An 18629-nucleotide genomic window follows, 5' to 3' on the forward strand; every position below is an offset into this window, starting at 1 on the left:
CCTGAGTGGAGATCTCTGAGAACGCCTCAGGCTGCCACAGGTGGAGCTGTGTCTCTGGCCCACTATTTCCAACACAGTGAGACTTGAAAATGTGTAGGAGTGAGAACATAAGTTCAGGTTGGCCTGGAACTCACAACCCTCCTTCCCCAGCCTCCTAGAGCTGGGATTACAGATGTGCACCACCACAGCTAGCTAGGACTCATTTTTATTTCAAAATCAAAACATCTGCTTCCTATAGTGCATGGCATCAAATAAAGAGGGAACAGACTGCAGACCAAGCCTGCCATCCTGTGCAAAAACTCTTAGTGGACTATGGCGAGGACAGTTGCTCAGCCCACGTGGAGCCTGTCACAAGAAACAGACGGGGGGAACTGGGGCCTTTGTGGAATTGGCACAAGCAGTTGGAGCATTTAAACAACCTGATATGCATTAATTTTGTATATCTGTTTATTTAAAAAAAGTATAGGACATGAATATGCTATTTAAAATGTCTCTAACATTAAATAAATTATTTCCAGGTAAGCATTGAAGATCCACAGATTGGTCCTTTAAGCTGTACTGAGGTCACAGCCGATGGACCTTGGCTTGTTTCTATGGAAGACTTTCCCTTCTATGCAGTGAAAACAGCACTCAGGATTAGCTCTGCCTGAGCTGGCCTAGCTCACAGGCCCAGCTGATGGATGTGAGGGCTGCCTGGGCATCAGCAAAACCACGGTGGAAGGACACTGGGCTGGCACACAGTGAGAACCAACACATAAATTTGATTGCTTCCCCATGCCCACCCTTCCTATGTCAATGCCACTAAACCAGTAGAGGTGGCACCTGACACACAGTCAAGGGACTTTTCCAGGGTGACTAATGTCCTATGAGACAGCCTTGCTTGGCCATAGATGCCTCTAAAGATAGGCAAGGCCAGGAAACTCTCCAGAGAGTGTTGGAGAGCACAGTTCTCTGACACCCTGATTTTAGCTCAGTCAACCCTATTTTGGGAATTCTGATCTCCAGAACTGTTAAGTCATGTTTCTTTTAAGCCACCAAAGGCTGTGGTGCAGTAACACCAGGAAACTGACACAGACGGCCACTGTCTGGTATATATTTGAGCCACACAACACACACAGCAGCTCAAGGAAATTTCTCTTATTTCTAGGACTAGAGGACAAGGGGACTCATGATTAATTCTGCATTCTGCAGGGGACAGCCATAGGCAGCCGGGGGAACTGGGAAGTCTCTTACCAACGTGGGTATGTGTCAGTCCTACACACACATACACATCCTTTGCTGGCTGGGCAGATGGCCAATCTGTCACCTTGCAGGGGACAGGTGCATGTTTATCTAGTGACTGGCATAAAACAAAACAGCCCTCCAAACCAGTTAGCACAAGTCATTACTATGCCAGGTAAAGAAGGGAAGGTCTCATGTAGCCCAGGCTGACCTCCAAGTCACTATATACTCGAGGATGACTTAGAACTTCTGATCTACCTGCCTCTGCCTCCCTAGTGCTAGGATTATAGGCATGCACCATCATGCCTGGCTTTAACAGATGGACTCAGGGCTTTGTGCATATTAGGCAGGCACAAACTGAACGACACCCCTAGCTCCACATTCAGCCTCTTAAATACATAGGACCACCAAATAAATAATAATAGTAAAAAGGCACATTGTCAGTTTCACCCTGGGGACTCTAGTGAGAGCAGAGACCTTGGGTGGCGCTCCTAGGAATCGGCTGTCTCTATCACTTGAAATCCAGGGTTCCTGGTAAACCTGTCTCAGTGACCCATATCTCTCTGATGTCGCCATGGCTGGTCCCCAGCACAACCTGAGTTTAGGAGGATGTGAGCTGCGAGGATGGCATTCAGATGAGAACCATCAATGGGACAAGTCCACTGGGAAACCGGGATCTGGTGGCATCTAGCAAAACCCACTCTTCCCTCTAGATGATTTCTCTTCTGTTGGGACACTTTTGCATGTCTCAGTGCCCTGTGTCATGCACCTCAGTGAAGTCTTTGGAATGGGTCCAGGTTATTCTTCCGGCTCCACTGGCCCCTGGGTGTTGAGCAAGGGGATGTCTGTCTCCCTGTTGCCTACCTCCCCCTTGTTGGGGTGTGAGAAGGTGTAGGGTTCGTTCTCAGATTCAGGAGGGCTGCTAGGGGCTGGCTCATCTGCAGCAAACTTTGCAGTTGGGGTCCTGAAGAATATAGGGGGTGGGGAGGGGGGGCAGTCCCCCATGGCGCCCTGGAAGGGCCGGTACGTGTCCACCTCTGGCTGGAGGAAGGATTGGCCAGAGTCTTCTAGCAGGTGCCCGTACACCATGGTGTCATCGATGACTGCGTACACATGGGAATCATTGTCCTTTCGTCCTTTCTGGAACTTTTGTGGCTGGGGGATCTGGGTGTTGATATTACCATTGTAGATGCCCACAGCAGGGCCCTTATTGACCTTCTTTTTCCTGTTCATAGAAAGGGAACATGGCAAAAGTGAAAACCAGCAGCAGTATTAGATGAGTTACACGTGGCTTGGGATTCCTTTGTAATCTAACCACGTCTTGCCTGAGTCCCTGAAGCCACTTAGTATTTGAAACTGATACTGTGCCAGGGAACACTCAGAAGCAAACTGCCTTTGTCTCTGGTTTATAAGGTGGAAACTGAGGAATCAAGATGGAAGATGAGGTTTAGATTCATTTTAACAAATCTTCCTTTGATAAATTGCAGGAGCCAATGGTAGAAACACATGGCACTCCCTCTCCCTCTTTCTTACCAGAAATGGGGATACCCTAGTCCTTCTAAACCATGTCAGCTCAGCATGCCCAGGCCAGCCTTCTAGAATGGTCAGTACTTCTCTGTACTAATGCTTCTTCCTCTCTTGCATAGGTCAAAGCTTTATTGGCTTGACTTCAAACAGTAATTGCCTAGACTCAGGATTCTCTGCTTGAGCTGGGGATGGAACAGCTCGTCATTAGCTGGATGGCCCTGACCCTGTCTCTTCAGCATGGGAAAGAGCTAAAGTGCAGACAATATCCAGGCTACAGTGTTCAGTAGTAACACCATTATCTTTGGGTGTGTTCTGTTCTCTGGCACTTGGCTGGGGTCAGGAGTTAGCATGTCCCACCTTGGAACACAAGGCTTTGCCCTCATCTCAGTGAGCCAGGCATCAGGAGCATGGATAATAGCTGACTCAAAGGGAGGATGTCAGCACAATTAGCATAATGGGAGCAGAATGCAGAGGCTGGCAGCTCCTGGACTGTGCTTTTGTGAGGAAAACAATCCATCTGATGCTGACCCCAGCCTCCTATGTGAGGCCTTAAACACACTCCCTTCTTTCATATCCCCCACAGTGCCTGACTTGTCCCTCTGCCCAATGGATAGGGGAAAAGACCATTTTGCCCCTGGTTTATCTCTAGCACCTTACAAGGTCCTAGTGCTCAGGAGACCCTCAACAAATACCTACAAAAGGAGTAAGTTCTACAGCACTGTTTCCCCTTGTCCTTACACAGAACTTGTCAACCCTCTGATAACAACTTGGGCCCAGGGGCTTCATACAAACATGTTAGAGAAAGGCCTCACATAGTCAAATACCACAGCAACATCCATGCTGGCAAGTCTGCTGGCGAGTCTCAGGTCAATACTGGAGCAGTTTGGAGAGGGAGGCATAGCTGGATCCCTCCTCTCAAGCAACCCCCACCTCCACCCCAGTGAGGCACCTGGAGCTTAGTGTTAATAATTAATTAATACCATGTATCTCAACTAAATGGGACATGCTGTGCGCCCCAGACAAGAAAGTCTCCTGAGAGGAACAACACATTGTTTTCACATTCAAAGAGGTCTTTTCCCCATGTGATATATATAGCTACATTTCAGAAAGCAAAGGCTTCCTGGACCTGCTGTGGAGAGTCAGGCCTTCCTCAGCAGTCTGATATTTTTGGACAGTTCTATTATATGAAAGGAATTTGCCCAAGGCTATGGTGAACTTAAAAAAAAAAAAAAAAAAGTTTTGGGCTGGAGAGATGGCTCGGTGGTCACTGTTCTTGCAGAAGACCTGGGTTCACATCCCAGCACCCACATGGCAGCTAACAACTGTCCGTAACTCCAGTTCCAGGGAGTTATGAGGAGACAAGCTCTTCTGTCCTCCTCGGGCATTGCACAACATGGGTGCCCTTACCTACATGCAGGCAATACACACATACACATAAAATAAAAATAATAAATAGAACATTAAAAAAAAGTTTTATTTTTGAAGTGAGTCAGTAAGTGCCTGCTGCACAAGAATGAGGGGCCCCTGAAAAAGCCAGGTGTGGTACAGCATGCCTGAAATCCCAGTGCTGGGGAGGAGGAGAGAGGCAGATCCTGGGGACTCGCTGACCAACCGGGCTACCCTACTTGCTGAGTTCCAGGCCAACAAGAGACCCTGTCTCAAACGACAAGCTGGATAGGGCTGGGAAGACTGTTCAGTGGTGAAGGTGTGCACGTGTACACACATATAAAAAATAAAATGTAATTAAAAATTTAAAACAAGGTGGATGACTCCTGAAGATGTCCTCTGGCCTCCACACACTGTACACATGTGCACTAGAGCTGCATCCCTGCACACCTCCACTCACAAAAAGTTGTTTGTTTGCTTTCTGTAAAGTTCAAATCATGTGCTGGGCATGGCGGCACACGCCTTTAACCCCAGCACTTGGGAGGCAGAGGCAGGCGAATCTTTGTGAGTTCAAGGCCAGCCTGGCCTACATAGTGAGTTCCAGGACAGCTGGGGGTACAGGGAGGCCCCGTCTCCAAAAGACCAAAAAAAAAAAAAAAAAAAAAAAGTTCAAATCATGCTAAAGTAAACACAGATCTCGTCTCTTTCACAAGAAATAGGAGCAGAACTGATGAAGTCCGAGGTCACAGTGGACTCCACCTAAAAAGACATTTCCTTTGAGACTACAGAAGCTGCTGTCCTGTGAGGGAGGGGATAAGTGGTTAACCTGGTATGCTTCCCCTTAGGCCCAGGACTGCCTTTTGGCTCTGGCCTGCAGTCCCATAGATAAGCACACAGCAGACAGTTTGTTTAGGAAGCTATATAACAAGCCAGGGCAACAGTCTGTTTTTTCTCAAAGTGGCAGAGGGAGTGGTTCATGCCAAGATCACTTCTGATACCATCAGCCTAATAAGCAAATAACAAGGGCCGGGATGTCACAATGTGTGTGTGTGTGTGTGTGTGTGTGTGTGTGTGCGCGCGCGCGCGCGTGTGTGCGTGTGTGTGTGTGTGTGTGTGTGTGTGTGTGTGTGTGTGTGTTTGTTTATGCCCCCAGGTATAGGATTTTTTTTCCCTCTGAAACTATAAGTCAGGCTTGGTAAGATTAATAACATCAATCTTTGGGCGGAAACTGGGAAGCCAAAAAACACCAACACCTATTGACATATAAATATACTGGGTGTGGTAGTCCACACCTGTAATCATAGCACCCAGGAAGTAGAAGAAAGAGGATCAGAAATTCAAAGCAGCCTGGGATATATAAGACCCTATATCAAGCTATCCATCCATCCATCCATCCATCCATCCATCCATCCATCCATCCAACCATCAATCAAAGTCTGTGTGATCCAAGGAGGTATCAAATCAGCCAAAGACAGCTATAGAGTTTCTACCTACCTCTTTTTCACAAAGCAGATGATGAGTCCCAGGGCAAACAGAAGCAGAGCTCCACCTCCCACTGCACCGATGATGACAGCCAGATCTGTGAGCAGAGACAGAGAGACAGAGGAGGGACAGGAGAGTTAGCACAAGGATGAACCCAAGATGGCTCCCCTCAGCTCCCTTCCCTCCTGAATCAAGCTGGACTATGGAAGGTGACTGGGCCACTTCTGAGTCTGACCTTTATATATATAAGCTGATGCTTTCTCTATTTGAGGAAACCTGACACTGTGTAAGAAGTCTGACTATGCAGAGGCCACCCAAGTAGGTCACATGGAAACTCCATGAAGATAAAACTCAATCTAGATATGAGAGAGAACCAAGGCCCCAGGTGCTTGTCTCCAGTTGAACCGTGCCATCTGTGTTGTCTGATGCATATGCACGAACCACTGTGCTGTTCAAATTTTTGACCCTCAGTTGTGAGCAAACAAAAGTTACTGTCTAAGCCAATAAATGTGGTGTAGTTTTCATGTAGCACTTGGATACATGAAACATGTGGAAGACCTGCCAGATCCACCTAATGGCTATTCTTGTCCTCCACCGGGTGTGTCTTCTGGTCACAGACTGTCTTAGAGAAGGAAGAGCAGAGAGCGGAGGAGAAAACGGACAAACATCAGAAGTGAAGGAATGAAGGACAGGGTTGTTGCATGAGTTGTCCTTTCTCACAGCTGCACAAAAGAAAGAGCACAGATCTGAGAGGAAACTGCTTTAGGAATCCTTGCCTGCTCACCAAGAAACAAAAGGAGAGGTTCAGAGGAAACAAATAGAAATAAATGACAGAGAAGGAAAGTAAGACAGGAAGACAGCCCAAACGGTAACTCTAGTGCCTGTGGTTCTCTCTCTCTTCTCTCTCTCTCTCTCTCTCTCTCTCTCTCTCTCTCTCTTTTCCCCATCCTTCACTCCCTCCCTTTCTTGAGGTGCTGAAGCTATATTTCAGCCCTTCTGAGCTCCACACTGCTAACTAGATGTGGGTTCTAGGTGAACATTCAGTCTCCCTGAGCACCAGTCAGGGAAGCTCGAGAAGAAACGGCCTCCATAGTTCCAACACCTCAAACTCTGAGGAACAGGGGATGTCCTCAGGCTTCTTGAGGCCTGCACTGACTAAGGGCCTTTTGGGACTTCACCGCTTCAGTGGACAAAATAAAAACAGAGGCACCACTTATCCTATCACACTTTCCAGGTCCCCACATTTTAGTCCCCATCACTGAATCCCAGTGATACTTTGTCATAGGAATAAAAAGACATGCCCTATGTCAGAGAGTTTAAGAGTGAAGGGGGCAGGTCCTGGAGAGATGGCTCAGAAATTAAGAGCACTGGCTGCTTTCGCAGAAGACCGTGGTTTGAATCCCAGCACCCACATGGTGGCTAACAACCGTCTGAAACTTCAGTTCTATGGGATCTCTTGACCTCTTCTGTCCTCCGTGGGCACTGTGTGACATGGGTGCACTTACACATATGCAAGCATAACACTCAAACACATTGAAAAAAAAAAAAAGAGTAAAGAACAGTAGTAGATAGATTAAAAAAAAAAAAAAGCCAACAAAAACCCAGGTGGGGGGCTGGAGAGATGGCTCAGCGGTTAATAACACTGACTATTCTTGCAGAAGACCAGGGTTTGAATCCCAGCACCCACATGGCAGCTAACAACTGTCCATAACTCCAGTTCCAGGGGATCCGACAGTCTCTTCTGTTCTCCGCAGGCATTGGACGACATGGGTGCGCTTACCTACATGCAGGCAATATACACATAAAATTAAAAAAAAAAAATCCAGGTGGGCCAAATGAATGTGGAAAAGGCATCAAGGGACCTTGCATGCTTCCTCTGGTGTCCTGTACACCAGGGCCAGCTATATGGTGGAGAGTACTTTAGCTAACCTGTAGATGCCCACAGATGAATGAGTCTGATAAGCCCAGCTCAAAGCAGACTTCCCCAGCCAATGTATGAACAATGATAAATGGTACGTTAAGCCATTAACTTCTGGAGTGTTTTGTTATGCAGTAGCATGGATGCAACAGCTGACTGATACAAGGACAGCTATCACTCAATCTGTTTTCTGACTTGCCTCCAAAGCTTGTTCCTTGTGAATTTTCAGTGAGTGAAACAGAAATAGAAATAAGGTCCTTACCTACAGTCCTTGGGGTAAGAGTCACCCAGAAGAGCAGGTCCAGTTGCTTGCCGCTCACAGGACTGCAGTTGGAGATGTTGACCCAGAAGCTGTGGCGATGGAAACTTGGCTTAGGGAGCACTTCCTCCTCCAGGCTAAAGATCTCCTCCATTCGGGTCCGCTGTTCCTGGATGATCATGAATGCCCGTCCTGACTGGCAGACCACACCAGTGCGCTCCTTGAAGAAGGTCAGGCAGGCCACCTGGTCACTGGGCACGCTGATGTTCCAGGACACAGAGGAAAGGGCAGGCAGGCCCCGGTCCCAGTTAGGGGTCCTCAGGTAGATCTTGTTTTTTGTGTCTGGGGTCACTGTGAAAATGCCTTCCTCTGCAAGGGAAGGGAAAAGAACCCAGATAGATGCTTCACTCATCAAAATGGATAGAAAAGGGAGAAGTGGAGGGGATTCTAAACCATCTGTCCTAGCACCCTCCAACAGAATGTTCTGCCACAATGCTGTCACTGTCCAGCAGAGTAGCCACTAGCTGGGCACTTCCTGTGTGCCCACTGTGATGGGGTACTATAATCTGGATCTTAAATAGCTCCAAAGGCTCAGTCACCAGACCACAGCACTACTGGGAAGTGGTGGAACTCCTAAGAGGTAAGGCCTAGTACAAGGAGTCATATTATTGGTGGAAGAACTTTTAGAAGGGGAGCTTGGTACAAGGAGGTTAAGTCACTGGGGGCACACTCGTGAAGGGGCTGTTGGGAGCCTGTCTCTCTTCACTCCCTTTTTGCTTCCTGGTGGCCATGAGGTGAGCAGCCCCCTCCCACCATATACTCCTCCTATGATGAACTACTCAACACAGGTCCAAAACCAACTGGACCTACCAAGGATGGCCTTCAGTCTGAAGCTGTGAATCAAGATAAACCTTTTCTGCCTTGAAGTTCATTATCTCATAGCGGGAAGCTAACACACCTACTAACCATATCTTTCATTTATTTAATGTTGATTAAGTTTACATGTGGTTATTATCAGTGAGGGATCAATCCTGGTCAGACTAGGTGCCTGGGTCTTTTCAGACAAACAAAACATCACAGCAATTTGCCAAATGAGTAGTTTTCTCAGTTTCCTTTCAGAAATGTTCCCAGTATAACAAATGCTCACCTCTTGCCCTCCTCTGCGGGGGACTAGCACATATACATATCTGCCTCAGAGAACAAAAAAGCTTTAGGTGTGGAGAATAATCCTAAAATTGCAAAGTTTAAAGGGCTTCCAGCATGCCCAGAGGTCTGCTCTGTGCCTCCAGGTGAGACTCCATACTCTGCAATGTCAAGAACGAGCCTGGTTTTCAAAGGCTCCTCATTATGCCTCTGAGAACAAAGTCAACCTGAAATAAAAGTCTCAGTCAATATAAAAACGGCTTCTAATTTAACATAACTATTTTTTGAGGAATGTGTAATGGTGACTGTGACTTTTAGAATCAACAGCATAGAGGTCGCACTGGTGAGCCATTTAGACCTCATTTACTGCTCAGAACACCGTAGACCTTAATCTTGCCTCTGCACTGCCAGAGAACAGGACCCTTACACTAAAGACAGCCACTTGTCTCCCAATGAATCCTCCTGTGCTCTCCATGGTGCAGTCTGAATGGTTAAAGCATAATCATTAAGACCTTTTCCATTAAAGAAGTTTTTTGTTACCACTTTAACAACCCAGGGCTGGGGAATATTTGGTTATTTCTCACATAGACCCTGTCTGTTTCCAGAAAAGAGTAGAACTGGATTCTTTGTTCTGCTGCCAACCTTTGCTACCCACTGTCAGAAACGCTTTTCTCATTTCTAAGCTCTGGAATTTTCCATGGCAGGTTGTTAGGAATGTCAGGATTAGGACTTCATAAATTTCTTGTGTAAGGACCTAGTCAATCCTTCTTTCTCTCCAAACTGGCAACTTTTTTTTTTGGTCTTTTGAAACAGGGTCTCCCTGTAGCCCCAGCTGTCCTGGAACTCACTATATAGACCAGGCTGGCCTTGAACTCACAGAGATCCTCCTGCCTCTGCCTCCCAAGTGCTGGGACAAACTGGCAACTTTGTTAAAGGGCTCTGTCCTGAAAACTTGGTCCCCAGCTTGTGATGATGTTTAGGAAGGTTCTAGAACCTTTAGGAGGTAGCGACTTGCTGGAAGAAGTAGGTCACTGGAGTTTTATAGCCCAGCCTCACTTCTGGTCCACTGTAAGTTTCCTAAGTGAAGACACAACATAACCAACTGCCTCTGCCCCTGCTGCCATGGCTTCCCCACCGTGATGAACTGTACTCCCAAACTCCGAGCCAAAATAAACACTTTCTTCCTTAAATTACTTCTTGCCAGGTATTTGGTCTCTGCAACAAGTAACTAATCCAGCTTTAAAAGATGCAATGAAGGCTAAACAAAAAAGACTAAGTGGGTCTAGTGAATGAGGGTCCCCTTACCTTTGAAATACGGTATGAAGAACACAGTCAGGACCTGCCTGGAGACCTCTTGTTGGAAATTGGGGGCAAAGGTGCGCAGTGTCACTGTGGCGTTCTGCTTGACCTGGATCTGCTCGATGGAGCCTCCGGGGCAGAAGGAGCCAAAGTACAGGTCCTGGCTGGGCGAGGTACTAAGCACACGGTAGCCGAGGCTGGTGTTGCAGGCCCTCTCGTGTGTGTGCTGCTGCAGCTTCTGAGCTGGCACCAACCTTAGGCTGAGCCTGTCCTTGGGTACAAGCAGCTTCCAGGAGAAGTCATGCAACTGGATGGGCAGCTGGAGGATGTCAGCGGGCACCTGCAGGAGGTAGGGCTTCCTAGAGCAGTAGCCGTAGTCCAGGCAGCCTGGAAAAGAGAGCTGGTGGTACTCGAGTGTAGGGGAGACCAGACCACATCCTTTCTGGCATGCAGGCCGGCCTGAGGCTGGAAGTCTGGGATGCCCTGCTTCTCCTTTGGTCTTTCCCTTCCACTCTGCCCTCCGCTAGCTACTCTGACTCCTTTACTAGCACCCCTCCCCCTTTATTGTCTACTAACCCGACAGCCAAGCTCCTGTAAGTACTTAAGACAGAAACACCCTCTTCTTGTTTGTATCTTCCTGTGTCTGGGATGCTAAGTGTCATGTGGGCAGGACACAGGTCTCCATCCCAACATGCCAACAATTCTGTGTCATGGTTAGAGCTAAGTAGTGTTGTGGACACCTTGCGTTGTGCCCTATCACTACCTAATGGCGTGGCTTCATGCTGCCTCAGCTCCTGTGGCCTCAGCTCCTGCATACTGGGCCCTAAGCTACATGTCAGAGACCTTGGTGACCCCAGGAGGAAGTGACAATGCATAAGACAGGATCTCATTTATCTGAGGTTGGCCTTGAAACTGCACAGCCATGGAATGCTTGGTTTTTGAGGTGCTAGGAATTAGGCCAGGGCCTAATGCGTATTAGGTAAGCATTCTACCAACTGAGTTACATCTGCATTCCCCAGGCTAAGTTCTTGGCTTCAAGGCTCTTCATCTTATGCAGAGAAGACAAGGAGGCAGGGAGTGGGAAGTGGAGGCATGGGGATGGGGTGGTGAGGAGGGGAGAGCCTATGCAGCCTGAAACCCCAGACTGGCTAAGGTGCTATCCTGGGCTTCTGGGAAAGGGGCATGGCCAGGGCTTGTGGATAAGGGCATACTTAGGGTTTTCTCCGCATTCACCCACAGGCGCGTCAGGTCGTCACACAAGAAGGAGATCTTGTGTTTGGAGCCAGCTGTGAGAGTAACATTGGTACTGCAGATCCGAGACTCTAGACACACAAAGCACCCGGGAACAAATCTGCGGCCCTGTTTGGTCTGTCTTGGCTCTATGGTGAGTGACATGGTTCGCTCTTGACTTAGGTCGATCATGTAGGTTTTATCTGAAACCACAAGCAGAGATGAGGTGTGAAGTGTGGATGGGCAGCAACCAACTGAGATAAACAAAGTGAAGAGAATGACAGAGGGATGTGTGTGTGTGTGTGTGTGTGTGTGTGTGTGTGTGTGTTTGGTATGTGTGGTGTGTGAGTCTGTGAACTTTCCTATGCAGGTGAGTGTGGAGGTCAGAGGCTGATGTTGGGTGTCTTCCTCAATGGCTTCTCCACATTACTGTTATTATTATTATTATTATTTTATTATTTTGGTCTTTTTGAAATAGGGTCTCCCTGTAGCCACAGCTGGCCTAGACCTCATTATGAAAACCAGGTTGGCCTCAGTCTCACAGAGCTCCATCTGCCTCTGCCTCTCAAGTGTAGGGGTTAAAGGCACGGGCCACCATACCTGGCAATTTTATTTTTTTAAAAAAAAATTTATTTTATGTGTATGAGTGTTTTGCCTGTGTGTATGTCAATGCACCATGTACATGTAATGCCTACAGAGGTCAGAAGGGGGCACTGGATACCCTGGAACTGGAGTTACAGATGGCTATTAGCTGTCATATGGGTGCTGGGAACCAAATTCAGATCCACTGCAAGAGCAGCCAGTGCTCTTAACCACAGAGCCATCTCTATAGTCCCTCAACCTTTTTTTTTTTTTTTTTTTTTTTGAGACAGGGTCTTTCACTGCACCTGGAAATCAAGGCTTTTGGCCAGCAAGCCTCTGCTTGTCTCTGCCTCCTGAGTGCTGGGGTTACAGATATGGGTACATAGGTGCTGGGATTTTGAACTCAGGTCCTCATGCTTACTCACAAGCACTTTACCCACTGAGCCATCTCCCCATGCCTGGAAAAAGTTCTTTTTTGTTTTTAATTAAAGCAACATAATAACTTCAGAAGAAAGTAAAAAAGAAAAACAATGGCTGGGTGTGGTGGTGCACGTCTTTAATCCAGTACTCGGCAGGCAGATCTCTGTGAGTTTGAGGCCAGCCTGGTCTACATAGTGAGTTCCAGGCCAGCTGGAGCTACAGGGAGACCCTGCCTCAAAAAGACCAAAAAAAAAAAAAAAAAAAGAGAAAAACAATGGCGCTCACTCTAGTGAAAGCTAAGAGATACTGTTATAAAAGTTGCATAAGTGTGAAGTGTAAGAGTAAAAACCTGGAAAGATGAAAATATCTGACAACAGGGTCCACAAACACTAAGGGACACCTTAGGGAAATGATTGAGTTGATCACAGAAAAGGAGACTTCAATGTCCAAATATTCTAAATATGTGGTTATATTTTGTATCTAATATATTTAGTGTCACTTGTAATTAGAGAAACACAAATTAAAACATGGTGCTTTCCCTACTCAGACAGGGGAAGTGCTGGGTAGGCTATAGGGAAACAGGATTCCACATGTTGGTAAGAACCTGGAACAGCCCACTGTGGTGTGTTAGCAATCAGTCTAAGAATGAGAACAGGACAGCCCTGCAGCCCCAATATCACATGGGACACGGAGAACTAGACACCACCGGACTCTGGGACAGGCTACTAACTGTGGGACAGTCACGAATTTTGGAATATAATGCAGAACGATGGCGATCTAAAAGCCTCGATATGGTACTAAGCAAATGGCAAGCCATAGAATACTTCAGAGTATGCGCAAGATACTTGCCCTGTATCTTCAGTGGCATCATTACTCCATATTTGTGCTATGGTGACCATGTCAACAACACTGAAACACAGTGTTACACAGTGGGTCTACTCTGCATACTGCCATTGCGATTCCTTTCTTGTAGCATTTCAAGTCACTTGAAAGGCTGGCTTGAAACTCACAAGAGACCCACCTGCCTCTTCCTCCTGAGTGTTGGGATTAAAGGCATGCACCACCATGTCCGGCTTTATTGTCGATTTCTATCACTTCCTCAGGTTCTGTGTACTTTTTTATAATTTTACCTCCCAGCTTCACTCCACTTGCATAAATCTCAATACATTTGAGAGCATCAGGTGTTTCTTCACTTCTCCATTCTGAGGAAATCTCTGCAGAGCCTGACAAGGGCTCTGGTGTAAAGGGGCTGCTCTTGAGGCCTCATTTTCTCTTCTCCCCCTTCCCAACATTCTTCTTTTGTCTTTTGCTTATGTCTCTTTTTATTTAGTCTAGAATTTTTTTTCCTTTTCCACTTCCCTGTTTTCTTCCTTAATTTCTTTCAGTTATTATTTCTAATTTTGCTCTCAATTCCTAACCTCACAGCATACTGTTGGAGGCTGGAGAGATGGTTCAGTGGTTAAGAATACTTGCTGCTCTTGCAAAGAACATGAGCTTGGTTTCTAGTATCCACATTGGGCAGCTCATAACTACCTGTAGTTCCAACTCTAGGGTATCCAATGACTTTGGCTTTCATGTGTACCTGTACTCCTGTGCATATACCACCTCTTCCACATACACATAATTAAAAATAAAATAAAACAAAATGAAAAATTTCAATGAGTCAAAAACAAACAACAACAACAACAAAAACCCAAACCCCAAAGCATCACTAATAGACTAGACCAAACTGATAAAAGACTATCAGGAATAGGAAAAAATAAAGGGTCAAGGAAATACATTTAGACACCAGTTAAGAAAAAAAAAATTAACATGATCATAACTTTCAAGATCTTTGGGATATGATCAAGAGACAAAACCTAAGAATCTATGGGGTAGAAGAATGAGCTGAGATACAAACTAAAGGCGGGCAGGGGAGATGGTCAACGGGTAAAGGTGCTTGCCACCAAGCTTAATAACCTGAGTTTGATCCCCCAAACCCACATGATGGAAGGAGAGACCAACTTCTGCAAGTTGTTCCCTGACCTCCACATATGTGCTGTGGCATGCGTGAACCCACAAGTACATACAAACAAAATAAATAAATAAACATAAAAAACCCCAAACAACCTAAGGCACAGAGAATCTATTCAATGTAATTATAGCAAAATTTTCCTCATGTCTAGGGAAGGAAATGGACATTAAAAACAAGAGCCATTTAGAGCCCCAAATAGACACGACCAGAGAAGAGCTCTTCAAGACATATTATAGTCAAGATGTCAAAAGTACAAACAACAACAAAACCCCCAAAACCAATATTAGAAGCTACAAGAGAAAAAAATGCCAACTGACCTGCAAAGGCAAACACATCAGAACAACATGGACCTTGCAACAAAACCCTCAAGGAGAGGAAAGCATGGGTTGACACATGTCAAGCCCAACAAACATTATGATATCCAGAAAAAAGTTGTCTTCTGAACTGGTGGAAAATAGACATTTCAAGACAAACACAAACTAAAGTAATTCATGACCACTAAGTCAGCATTAGAAGATACTTAAAGAAACCCTAAACACAGAGGAGGAAGGAAGACAGTCTTCAATCATGAGCACACAGGAAGAAATACATCCCATGACAGGAATGGATGAACAAAGGCAAACTAGGAAGGAATCCATTATTTCCAACTCAGTAAACCATCAACCCCCTAATACTAATGGGGGAGAAAGACAAAAACGAACAATTCAATCCAACAGGATAACAACCAATAAGACTAGAGGAATTGGCAAACCTCTCTCAGTAGTGTCCTTAAATGTAAATAGTGACAATTCTCTAATTAAGGCACACAGACTAGCTGACTAGATTAAAAACAACATCCAACTATTTGTTGTCTCCAAGACATATAAGTCACAACTAGTAAAACACACAGATTAAGAATTGAAGGATAGAGCCAGGCGTGGAGGCGCACACCTTTAGTCCCAGCACTTGGGAGGCACACAGGCGGGCCAGATCTCTGTGAAATTGAGGCCAACCTGGTCTACACAGTGAGTTTCAGGCCAGCTGGGGCCACAGGGAGACCCTGTCTCAAAGAGTTAAAGGATAGTTGTTAATACTATATGCAAATGAAAACCAAAAGCAAGATCTCACATCTCTTCTGACATCTGTTAACGTAGATTTCATGGAAAAGTGAGATGAGATAGGCTACTGAATATTAGTGATGAGAATGAGCCATCAAGAAAATGCAACAATTATAAATGTGAATGCACCAAACACTGGGGCTCCTGATTTTATAAAACAAGCACTAAAGAACATAACAAGGTCACATAGGTCCTGATACAATAGTAGTTGGTGACCTTAGTACCACACTGTCATTAACAGATAGGTCATTCAGACTAAAGATAACAAAGAAACCTCAGAGTTAATCTGCACCAAGGATCAAATGAACTTATCATTTACAGAATACCATATCCAACAGTTACTGAATACACACTTGTCTTAGCAGCCCAAAGAACTTTCTCTAAAACAGATTACATTTTAGGCCTGGAGACATAGCTCAGTGGTAGAGCACTTGCCATGTTCAATACTTAGCACCACATGCATTTACAGGTAGACTGATTTTCACTTGGGCATGGCAGCACATGAGCATATTCCCAGCACTTGGGAGGCAGAAGCAGGAAGATTGCTACAAGTCTGAGAACAGTTTGGTCTACATAACAAGCTCCAGGCCAGCCAGAGCTACATAGTGAGACTTGTTGGGAAAAAAAAGGAAATACTTCATATTTTAAGTCACAAAACAAGTCATAATAAATACAAAAGAATCAAAATAATTTCCCGTGACTTATCAGATCATAGTGGAATAAAACTAGAATCCAATATCAAGAAACTATATAAACACAAGGAGACTGAACAATACACTTTTGAATGACTAATGGTTCATTGAAGAAATCAGTGAGGAAATGAAAACATTCCAAGAATGAGATGAAAGCACAAGAAAGCAGAACTTTTGGGACACAGCCAAAGCAGTTCACAGAGGAATTTATAGTCATGAATGCTTACATAAAAAAAAAACAAAAAAACCCAGAGGGGCCAGAGCAGTTAAAAGCACTGGCTGATCTTGTAGAGGACCCGGGTTTGATTCCCAGCACCCACATGGTGGCTAACAACCTTCTGTAACTCCAGTTCCAGAAGATCGATGCCCTCTTCTGTCCTCTGACTATTGATGGTGATGACATTCTGGTTCCTACGGCAGGGTCAAGACATGAGGTCTACAAGGCAACCTTTCAATGTCCTCATTAAGAACAGTCTAGCACTGAATGCAGGAGTGTGCTTGCTTCTTGCTTGAGCTAAAACAAGCATCTGCCAGTGAGCCTGCCTCATTATCTAGTACCCCACTGCCTGGGGTACTAGAGCATGGTCCAGAGTCCCTATGTCCTGGCTGCTGCGTATAAGAAACAGGCAGTCACCTCACCCAGGCAACACAAGGTGCAGATGTAGGGAGAGGAGGCTGTGGCTTACTCACTGCTTTCATTCTGTGGACGTTGGACCAGGACCTGAAACTGCAGTCGCAGGATCCCCGGGCTCTGGGCATCCTGATCACAGCCCTGCAGTGAGAGGTTGAAGTTCCCAGCCATGTTCCCAGGCTGCTTGTCCTCCAGCTTGAACACCTCAGGGTTGGTGGTGGAGCCTGGGATGTAGTATTCCACCCGCTCCTCCTTCCTCTCGCAGTTGGAGACGTTGAAGTTGAGGAAGGAAACACTGGCCCGCAGGTGTGCAGGGATGATGAACTGCCAGGTCATAAGCTCATCCTCAGGGAAGCCTCCTGGGTAATTGGCAGACATCAGGGTTGCTGAGCCTTCACCCTCAAATACAGACTCGATAATGCACAGGCCTGTTGGGACGGATCCAAAACAGAAAGAAAGGAGGCACTGACATGGTATCTGTCCTGGTAGTCCAAGGGCAAGGGCAGGTGTGCCAGTGAAAAATGCAATCCTGGAGTGGGGCTGCAAGTGGCATTTACACTCAGGGTGGGGATTAGGAATGGAAAGTCATCAGTGGTATATGAGCAAATGTTTAATAATGGACCCATGTGGGGAAAAAGCCAATTTATTCAGTGAGTCCATTTCCTTGGGGTTAACATAGAACCCAGGGCTGGGTTCAAGCTTCCAAAGGATGTGAATGTGGAGCTGGGCAGTGTACTGATGCAACACATACACCTACCACCAGGAGCACAGGCCGTGGCGAAATGTAGCAAAATCAGAAGGAAGTGATTAGTTTTGAGATTTAGTTCTGTGATGGCTAATCTCAACTGTCAATTTAACAGGCCCAGGAAGAAGCAGCTTCAACTAAAGAACTTCCTCCATCAGACTGGCTTGTGGGCATTTTGTGGGGCATTTTATTGATTGCTAATTGATTCAGGAAGGCCCAGCCCACTGTGGGTGGTATCATCCCTTTATAATGGGCTTGGGCTGTTTAAGAAAGGGAACTAAGGGCTGGGTGTGATAGTGCACACCTTTAATCCTAGCACTAGGGAGGAGAGGCAGGAGGATCTCTGTGAGTTCAAAGAGAGCCAGGGCTACATAGTGAGGCTCTACCTCAAACAAATGAAAAAGGTGGGTGTGTGTAGGGGGTGGGGGGGCAGTAGCTGTGCAAGTCGGAGGAAGCAAGCCAGTCCACAGCACTGCTCTGTGGGCTCTGCTTCAAGCTCCTGACTTCAGTTCCTGTCTTGGCTTCTTTCAATGATAGACTATTAAGTGTAAGATGATAAACCCTTTCCTTCCCAAGTTGGTTTTGGTTAGTGTTTCCCTGCAAATTAGGACAATTACCTTTGTTTCTAAAGCAGTTTGAGGCCTATACTAATATGGCTAGTGGGACTTGCCCTCCACGGTCCACTAAGTTCCAGGGGACTATGGAACATCTCTCAAAATGTCCTATAACTGTGGTGAATCACCTGTCCTCTTGTTCAGGGAGGACATGGAGACCCCACAAGATGGACTTGAACCAGTGTCCGGTCTACAAAGAGGAGGGTCAACTCAGAGGAAACATCTCATTTGTGCTTCCAAGTGAAGCCAGACATGGTCGAGGAGGACATTTGACTTATCTTCACATAGATGGAACTAGCTCCTCCCAAGCCCATGTGACCCCCGAGGAACAGATCCTCAAATGACCTTAAGTATAAAAATAAATTGATT

The 18629-nt window shown here is 46.1% G+C and overlaps 1 protein-coding gene across 1 annotated transcript in view; it reads right to left on the minus strand.

Annotated features, from left to right (window-relative positions):
- Window positions 1-252: 252 nt before the first annotated feature.
- Window positions 253-18629, minus strand: part of Cdcp1 (CUB domain containing protein 1) — a 31192-nt gene continuing 12815 nt past the window's right edge. Inside the window, exons 4-9 of the mRNA XM_008849516.3 lie at window positions 16961-17329; window positions 11447-11668; window positions 10242-10622; window positions 7797-8162; window positions 5629-5713; window positions 253-2446 (exon numbers count right to left, since the gene is read on the minus strand). Of these exons, the coding sequence (XP_008847738.1) occupies window positions 2020-2446; window positions 5629-5713; window positions 7797-8162; window positions 10242-10622; window positions 11447-11668; window positions 16961-17329 (1850 nt within the window). The 3' untranslated portion in view covers window positions 253-2019. The remainder of the gene's footprint in view (window positions 2447-5628; window positions 5714-7796; window positions 8163-10241; window positions 10623-11446; window positions 11669-16960; window positions 17330-18629) is intronic.

This window comes from Nannospalax galili, unplaced genomic scaffold (genome assembly GCF_000622305.1).
Source record: "Nannospalax galili isolate Female #2095 unplaced genomic scaffold, S.galili_v1.0 scaffold443, whole genome shotgun sequence".
Classification (NCBI taxonomy): Eukaryota; Metazoa; Chordata; class Mammalia; order Rodentia; family Spalacidae; genus Nannospalax; species Nannospalax galili.